We start from the raw sequence: 9,253 nt of genomic DNA on the forward strand, positions 1-9,253 counted from the left end.
AGATTTTCAGGACCATCGGAGAACTTTTATTTTCGGGGTATTTTTCTCCGGGACGCTAAAACAGAAAACAGGAAAAACTAAACTAAATCTATCATTTTTTCTTCTTCTAAGCAACAGAAAATGAAAGATCAAAACAAAGGTATGTGACTCTTTGATTCATCCATTTCATGGTCATCGAAAGAATTCCGTCAATGGGGTTGATCAAGTCCTCATGACAAAACCTTTTCAAATCGCAAGAGAGAACGGAGAATTTTCAAATAGCCACTAAGTCACCTCAATGGGGATATGTATCTCCCGAACAAGCAAATCATACTTCATCTTGACACGAGGAATAGGGCATTCAAAGCTCCCAATAAGAATCGATGAAGTCTTTTCGATAGCATTGATGCAATGTACTTGATATCGCTGAGATCTTTTAGTAGCTGATGTAATTCTAGCAGCACCTCAGTTGTCGCTGAGATCTTCTATACAACCTGAAACAAAGGAAATCCTATGTACAAGCTGAAACAAAGGGAATAAACTACATGATGGAGGCTATAGAATATATATACGTTTGATGGAATACCTTAAATTATTTTTTTGGTTATGCTGCATAGCAACATCCTCTTTCATGTGCTTCCCTGCAATAGAAAGAAGAACAAACAATTATGATCGAGCAATTTGTTCCCTGATCCAGAAAGAAAAATAGACAGTAGATTAACTACTAATTTCTTAAATTAAACTTAAAGTATCTAAAACTGACACACGGCGCATGAATTTGTCATAGTTTGACAAATATTGGACTAATATAATGTAAAAGCATCACCGAGCACCTAGCTTATAGAGATTGAACTTTCAGACTAAAGAAAAAAATAGCAACATTAGTATACGCCCAGGTTACACAAATTGATATTGATTCAAGTAAAATGTCCAAGCAATATCCAACAACGTTGAACTAATTTGGGAAAAGTTGATACATGCCTCTCGTGCAACACGTTTGGAAGGCGGATGTTCTTCCTCTGGCGAACTCCGCGGGATTTGAGGAGGGTGACGGATGGCCGGAGAAGAAGAAGAAGATTAGAGGGGAATGTGGAAGGGGAGGGGCAGCAGATGGCCGGAGAGGAAGACCAGACATCGGCGGCCGCCCGTATGGATCGAGGCATGGCAGCGGGAGGCTGGAGATCACGGACTACGGAGGTTGGGTAGTTCACTACTAGGAAAAGGGCTATAGATAATATAGACACTAATGGTGCACCACACAAGTGGTGCACCACTACTATATAGCAGTGGCGCACCATGTGCAGGTGCGCCATTAGTGTGATGGACACTAATGGCGCACCACACACATGGTGCGCCACTACTAACAAACTTTTTTTTTCCAAAAGTACTAATGGCACACCGGGGCAGAGTGCGCCATTACTAGTTTAACTAGTAATGGCGCACCACTCACTCAGTGCGCCACTACTATATTTTTTTTTGCAAAACTACTAATGGCGCACCACCAGCTGGTGCGCCATTAGTAACCAGGGTTACTAATGGCGCATTTGTAGGTGGTGCGCCATTAGTAACCTCGCGCCGCTGAAATCCCCTCATTTTCCCCCAAATCCACCGCGTGCCGCTGAAATCCCAAATCCTCCTACCAACACGCGCCCTCTCCTCTGGATCGAACCCTAACCCATTCCCCTCCTCCTCTCACGCTACTGGCGGCGGCTACTAGCGACGGCGACGGGCAGCGCCCATCGGCTGCGGACGGGGCAAGTCTCTGACCCGAGCCGCACCGCACAAATCTTATCACCGAGGGAGATGGGCAATGCCGGGAGCGCGACCGCGCCGGAGCAGGCGAAGAAGCTGGAGGAGGCAGACGCCGGGGGCGAGGGCGGGGCCCCGCCGTCCACCGTGCGGTTCTTCCCCGCCGCCGCGCAGCACACGGCCAGGCAGCCGCCGCCGATTAAGCTGGAGGAGGAGGACCTGCCGCCGCCGCCGGCCACCGTCGGCGAGGGCGTGGAGGAGGACATGGCCGCACCCCGCAACCTCTGGCAGGTACGTATACATTGCCGCCCTCGCCCGCCGTCCGGCCGGTTCCCCGCCATAGCGATTTCTTATTTGTTACTCGTTTAAAAAATTGCTTATTTGTTACGTACTATCCCATGGCCGAGCCTGAAAGTAGAAGAGGAAACCCCACCCAAATCCGCTATCCATGGTTGCCTGCCTGCTGATACGTCTCAAACGTATCTATAATTTTTGATGGTTTCACGCTGTTATCTTGTCAACTTTGGATGTTTTGTTTACCTTTTATATCTTTTTTTGGGACTAACTTATTAATCCAATGCCAAGTGTCAGTTCCTGTTTTTTCTGTGTTTTTGACTCTTTTCAGATCTGATTTTGGAACGGAGTCCAAACGGAATAAAATTCCCGAAATAAATTTTTCCAGAACGGAAGAAGACCGGGAGGCTTGAGGGCCAAGGCAGTGGGCCCACAGGGAGCCCACAAGCCCTGTTGCCGCGGCCAGGGGGGCCCGCGGCAACCAGGCTTGTGGCCTCCCTGGTGCTCCCCTGCCCTAGCTCTTTGGCCTGTAAATTCCCTAAAAATCCAGAAAAAATAAGGGCATCCACGAAAACACTTTTCCGCCGCCGCAAGCTTCCGTTTTCGCGAGATCTTATCTGGAGACCCTTCCCGGTGCCCTGCCGGAGGGGACTTTGGAGTTGGAGGGCTTCTACATCAACATCATCGCCTCTCCAATGACTCGTGAGTAGTCCACTTCAGACCTACGGGTCCGTAGTTAGTAGCTAGATGGCTTCTCTCTCTTGGATCTTCAATACAAAGTTCTCTATGATCTTCATGGAGATCTATCCGATGTAATCCTCTTTGGCGGTGTGTTTGTCGAGATCCGATGAATTGTGGATTTGTGATCAGATTATCTATGAATTATATTTGAGTCTTTGCTGATTTCTTATATGCATAATTTGATATCCTTGTAAGTCTCTCCGAGTCTTGGGTTTTGTTTGGCCAACTAGATCTATGATTCTTGTAATGGGAGAAGTGCTTGGTTTTGGGTTCATACCGTGTGGTGACCTTTCCCAGTGACAGAAGGGGCAGCAAGGCACGCATCGTGTTGTTGCCATCAAGGGTAACAAGATGGGCTTTTATCGTAGATATGAGATTGTCCATCTACATCATGTCATCTAGCTTAAGGCGTTACTCTGATCTTTTGGACATAATACACTAGATGCATGCTGGATAGCGGTCGACGTGTGGAGTAATAGTAGTAGATGCAGAAAGTATCGGTCTACTTGTTTTGGACGTGATGCCTATAGATATAATCATTGCCTTAGATAACGTCACGACTTTGTGCGATTCTATCAATTGCTCGACAGTAATTCGTTCATCCACCGTCTACTTGCTTTCAAGAGAGAAGCCACTAGTGAACACTACGGCCCCCGGGTCTATTCAACTATCGTTTCCACTTTCACTTTTACTTTGCTCTGTTACTCTTTGCTTTCAGTTCTCACTTTGCAAACAATCTATAAGGGATTGACAACCCCTTCATAGCGTTGGGTGCAAGCTCTTTGTGTTTGTGCAGGTACTTGTGAACGCTCCTCCTACTGGATTGATACCTTGGTTCTCAAAACTGAGGGAAATACTTACCGCCGCTGTGCTACATCACCCTTTCCTCTTCAAGGGAACACCAACGCAAGGCGGGGAAATCCTTTGCATATTTGCCAAGGAAGTCCCTATAGGCGTAGTCGCAGCAGCAGGATTCCTGGCGCCGTTACCAGGGAAGGTCTGTTGCCGCAGTAGCACCTGCCTCCTGCGCTCCCAGATCCTTCCTAGGTTACTCATATAGGAGGCGCCATTAGTTAGCAGTTGCGTCCAGGTGGGGTTTGCGGAGTGATGTGATGTGATGTGATGTGGTCTATTCACAGCAAATTGATCCTTCTATGAAGTCTGTTGGAATTAATTATCCGTATGTGAGAAGGCGTAAGAAGCTGCCACATCCAGTTGAGAAAGAGAAGGGTGTAAGTTTGTGGTCAATGATCAAGGACAATATAGGAAAGGATCTTACCAAAGTCTGTCTGCCTGTTTACTTCAATGAACCTCTTTCATCATTACAAAAATGTTTCGTGGATCTTGAGTATTCCTACCTTATTGATCGTGCATATGAATGGGGCAAAAGGGTATGTCTTCTTCCTCACTATTCTCAGCATGTCACAGGATTTGCGTGACTTTCCCTTTCATACTAAAACTTAAGTAGCTTAACCCGAAACCTAAGTACCTTAGAGGTGGTTCCATACGATTTTGCACTGTGTCCTCTCCAGGTTGTTCTCATTATCTCCTGCTTTGCAGGTGTAGCATATATCCAATCTTAGTTTTGGTTCGTATCAAAGAGGATATCAATGTACTTATGTGATTGCTCCTTTTTATTGTCCTACATATTACACCTTCATAGAATGTCTTCCATTTCGCTCTAAACTCATTCGAGTGCATCCTAAATCCGCCTCCAAACACTTCTTGGCGTCATTATGTTTAACCTGTTCTCCACCATTTTGTTTCTTTGCAAAGATGTCAGGACTTTTCCGTGTGCATGTTATCTGTAGTAGTGGCAAGAACTAACTTGTGATTGAACATGTTTATTTGCGTATCTCTATCGGGAGATGAACCACATGTATGCATCTTACATCTCTATGTTGAATATTCAGGGGGATAGTCTGATGAGGATTCTAAGCGTTGCAGCATTTGCTGTTTCTGGTTATGCCTCTACGGATGGAAGGAGTTGTAAGCCCTTCAACCCCCTTCTTGGGGAGACCTATGAAGGAGATTATCCAGACAAAGGTCTTCGTTTTTTCTCAGAAAAGGTATGTTTATAATCCTTTAGAAATCCAGTAATATGAAGAACAAATTCTTACTGTTGGTTAGCATAGCCCACTGTTCATTCTCCTAACTTATTTCTTACATTCTGCTAGTTTGCATACTACTGGTTAGCATAGCCCACTGTTCATTCTCCTAACTTATTTCTTACATTCTGCTAGTTTGCATACTGCTTTCAAAACACAGTACTGCAATACTGCTGCACTGCTCCATGTAGTCGTCACTTTGGATTTTTCTACTCAGTACCTACTGAATCATCAAATAGCCTTTCTTTTGTAGACTTAACAGATACTTGAGGCCCACCGATTTTCTTCAAGTTTGGTTTATTTGCTTCTGCATGTTGGTTTATATAAAAATATTCAATACCACTTGCCAGGTCATTCATCATCCAATGGTTGTTGCATGCCATTGTGAGGGAAATGGCTGGAGATTTTGGGCAGATAGCAACCTAAAGAGCAAGTTCTGGGGGTGCTCCATTCAACTTGATCCTGTTGGTGTGTTAACACTGGAGTTTGATGATGGCGAAGTTTTCCAGTGGAGCAAGGTATTATTACCTAGTTACCAAGAAATGGTTAACTCTGTGAAATGATTAACTGAAAATATGCTATCACAAGTGACCACTTCCATTTACAATATCATATTGGGTAAACTGTATTGTGATCACTATGGTACTATGCGCATTCAAGGTAATCGTGAATATTCATGTAAGCTGAAGTTCAAGGAGCAGTCAATTATTGATCGCAACCCTCATCAGGTATTTAATAAATTGCCTATATACTAGACTAGACGTATTTTGTATGCTTTTCTTCTGATTTCTCCTTTTACTTCCTAACTTTATAGTTTGTTTGTTACTAAGATGATGCTCTTTCGTGCATATTAGTTAAAGAAAGTGATGCATATGTGCCTTTTGGCAAGACATATTTTTAACAATTTATATAGATTCATTTGAGAACATAATGGGTTCACCTTTTAACAATGTGTATTGATTTCCTTTGAAAAATAGTGGGTGTTTAATGTGATGTATCTCAAAGTTTGGGGCGTCCAGGAATTTTAGAATCTAACTTGAAAATGATATGAGAGAAGTCTTGAGCCTTAAGCTATTATTTTGAAAAAAAGCAATATTGCGCACAAATAAATTAAATATTATTTTGGCTCAGAAATGAACTATTGAATTCAAAGGAGCATTTTGACCCTATAGTGCTATGAATAGTTTGATGTCAAGTCCTTCTAGAAGTCTAGGAAGAATATGGCGAGAGGAAATGAAATGTTCGGACTCATCGTACCAGCCAAATGTAGGACACTTCATTTCCTCTCGTCATTTCCATCCTGAATTTGACCTGCCAAACACCAACTGAAGGAAGAATACTCCTGCAGAACTGCTGTTAGTTTTGTTGAGTCGTGCAGCCTGAGAGGTGTGTGGCTTATATCAGGGATGCCGAAGCGCATTACCATTCATTGATCATTTTGTAGTTTGTTTTCCCTTATTCATAATTTAATCTGTTAGAAATAAGTTTCCTTTTATTTAAGATGACATCCCTAAAATAGGGAAAGCTGTGTCCATGATTCAAGCATGAATGAACTTCTAAAAGTAACCCAACTCTGTCTATCTTTCTCCCCTAGTACCCCTCCTCTTGAAGCCTTCAACGTTTGATTACTTTTCTCACGTAGGTATTTGCTTTCATTGAACTATGGTTCTGTTGCTTCAGAACAAGGTTCGAACAATATGTTTTCTGACGAAACACTGTACACACACATCCATCAAGTGAAGAATGAATAATGTGAACATGACAAGTTAGTTGCTTCAGCTGAAAAACACTCTTATCACGTGGCTGTTTAGAAGACCAGTTATAGGTCGTCTTGAATTTCTTTATCCATTCTCCAGACTATGTATATTTTCTCTCTTTATTTATGTGAGTACCTTAACTTTTCATAGTGCAAACATCTTAGTCTAACTTAGCATAGCTGTACTGATGTATGTGCAGGTCCAAGGTGTTATTCAGGACCGAAGTGGTCGAACTGTTGCTACACTCTTTGGTAAATGGGATGAAAGCATGCACTACGTGATGGTTGATTGCTTTGGAAAAGGCAAGGGATCTGAGAATTTTTCAGAGGCCCATTTGTTGTGGAAAAGGAGTAAACCACCAAAGTTTCCCACTCGATACAATTTCACTAGCTTTGCGATCACATTAAATGAGCTTACCCCTGGATTGAAGGTGAGGGTGTTAGCTCTTGGTGCATATGTACAGATGTTGTGAACCCTCCTTGTTAACTCTTGTTGCATATGTACACATGTTGTGAACCCTCCTTGAATATGTATGTGTTTTTTTGTGAAACTATGTTGGATATGTATGCGTGTGTGTACTTTGAACTCATTATCGGTTTGTTATTGTTGTGAACTTGTAATATATTGGATATGTATGCACAGGGCCGGTCCTGACATTTTCGGGGCCGTGGCGAAATTAAACTTAGGGGCCCTTAACATAAACTCAAATAAGTATTGCAAACAATATTTTAAATCGCTAATCAATGAAAATATCACAAAAAATTTCTCTTACTTATAAGTCTCTTCTTTATTGATATGCGGAGTAGCATTTTATTAAGTTTATCCCAATTCTTTGATCCTAATCAGGTATAGGAAAAACTGGTACCTGGTCAAGACTAATGGATGATAATGCAGATGATCACTACGTTGTCAGCCATTTAGATGTCAGATTGTATTATGTATTGCTCTTACCTCGTGGATTTGTTTAATCTGCGATATCAATTACAGGCAAGTCGCCAAACATACATATTAATAACCGCAATGACATCTATCTCTATTCGACACTCGTAAATCGATTATTAGTGTCCAACTGCAAAAACGCAGAGGCCATGTCGATGATCATTCATAAATTTTAAGCAAACCATCATGATAAAATTTCTTGCTGCGGACAGATATAGACACCAAAATTTCCTGCTGTAACCATTATAGTTATAGTAATAGAGATTAGAGACATACCTTCTCTTCTATAACTGTAATGGTTCCCGTATGATCTAGCCTCCATGCGAGTCAGTTTGCTCGCATGAGACGCAGGGACTGACTATGTAGTTCAGTATAGAGTTCAGGCACCTCAGGCTTAGATCTCCTCCGACCCGAGGCAGCACCATGCACGCATAGTAGATGGATATCAAGCGTCGATCTTGATCTATTCTTACCCATGGGTGGTATAGTCGCTTCCCGTTAGTCATGTTTTTCTCAAAAATTGGCCACACAATTTTCGGCTTGTGGATTAAGGAAGGCGTTTTTCTGCTGAAAGAATAAGGAAAGAAATTAAGAGCGGATTTTTATCATAACTACGCCTAATTAATCAAATGCAATACCTGCTCTATTAATCAATCACAAACGCTCTCAATCGTACTACTAACATGAAGGAAGGAAGGCGAGGAACATCAGGGAAAGGTTGCAGGAGTAGGACGCCATTTTATGGGCCATGTCGCTTGGCCAATTAAGAGAAGAGATGGGGGGGCCTTTGGCACCTGGGGGCCCGGGGGGCGCCCCGCTCGCCCCCCTCAGGGCCGGGCCTGTGTATGCATGACCATTTCATTTGTGAATTCTTGTTGCATATGTATGCACGCTTTTGTGAAACTATATTGTTGTTGTGATCTATTGGATATGTAATATATTGTTGTTGTTGTTGTGATCTATTGGATATGTAATATATTGTTATGATCTATAAGCCGTGTGTCCCAGGCATCGGCACCCGGTTTATAGGGTATCTGGGGCTGTAAGCCGTGTGTCCCAGACATTGGCATCCGGCTTATAAGTTTTTTTCCTGTAGAGTGTGCTCTCTATATTCTGTGCAGTAATATGTTTTGTAACGTGTGCAAATATCAGAAAAGAAAAAATACCTAATATTCATACTAGTGGCGCACCACTCAGCACTTTAGTGGCGCACTGCAAAAAGCACACTAGTGGCGCATCGTCAACTAATGCGCCATTAGTAAGCCAGAGCACATGGGTAAATATGCCCCCCTGGGAGGCATACTAATGGCGCACCATGCGCTATACTAATGGCGCACTGCCTGGTGCGCATTAGTATACCAGATACTAATGACGCACCTGTGGTGCGCCATTAGTAAAAAATTCTAATGGCGTGATGCTAGTGGCGCACCTGAAGTGCGCCATTAGTAGCCAAAACAGGTGCGCCACTAGCATGCCTTTTCCTAGTAGTGTTCCAGGAAAGATTAGGGGAGAGAGGGTAGGGGAGGACGACAGAGGATGGGGAAGGGAGAAGGACGACAGATGGCCGGAGAAGAAGACCAGCCGCCGGTGGCTGCGGCGACAGGCCTATGGATCGAGCAGTGCCCGCGGTAGCGCCTCCTGTATGGACCTCCAGATGCGTCGCCCAGGAGCCCCGTGTCGCCGTGA

At 43.4% G+C, this 9,253-nt stretch overlaps 1 protein-coding gene across 1 annotated transcript; it reads left to right on the plus strand.

Annotated features, from left to right (window-relative positions):
* The first annotated feature begins 1,782 nt into the window (after positions 1–1,782).
* On the plus strand, positions 1,783–7,100 carry LOC123425692 (oxysterol-binding protein-related protein 1C-like). Its single transcript, XM_045109404.1, has 6 exons — positions 1,783–2,019; positions 3,903–4,154; positions 4,677–4,832; positions 5,222–5,402; positions 5,460–5,599; positions 6,828–7,100. The coding sequence occupies exons 1-6, from the start codon at positions 1,783–1,785 to the stop codon at positions 7,098–7,100; spliced, it is 1,239 nt and encodes a 412-aa protein (XP_044965339.1).
* The last annotated feature ends 2,153 nt before the right edge of the window (positions 7,101–9,253 follow it).

The sequence above is a fragment of the Hordeum vulgare genome, chromosome 2H (genome assembly GCF_904849725.1).
Source record: "Hordeum vulgare subsp. vulgare chromosome 2H, MorexV3_pseudomolecules_assembly, whole genome shotgun sequence".
Classification (NCBI taxonomy): Eukaryota; Viridiplantae; Streptophyta; class Magnoliopsida; order Poales; family Poaceae; genus Hordeum; species Hordeum vulgare.

Bases quoted from the DNA above. Each gene is read 5' to 3' on its own strand.
- LOC123425692 (XM_045109404.1), top strand. From the start codon at position 1,783: ATGGGCAATGCCGGGAGCGCGACCGCGCCGGAGCAGGCGAAGAAGCTG. The intron at 2,020-3,902 runs GTACGTATACAT...GTCTATTCACAG, and splicing joins CACCCCGCAACCTCTGGCAG to CAAATTGATCCTTCTATGAA. The intron at 5,600-6,827 runs GTATTTAATAAA...ATGTATGTGCAG, and splicing joins TTGATCGCAACCCTCATCAG to GTCCAAGGTGTTATTCAGGA.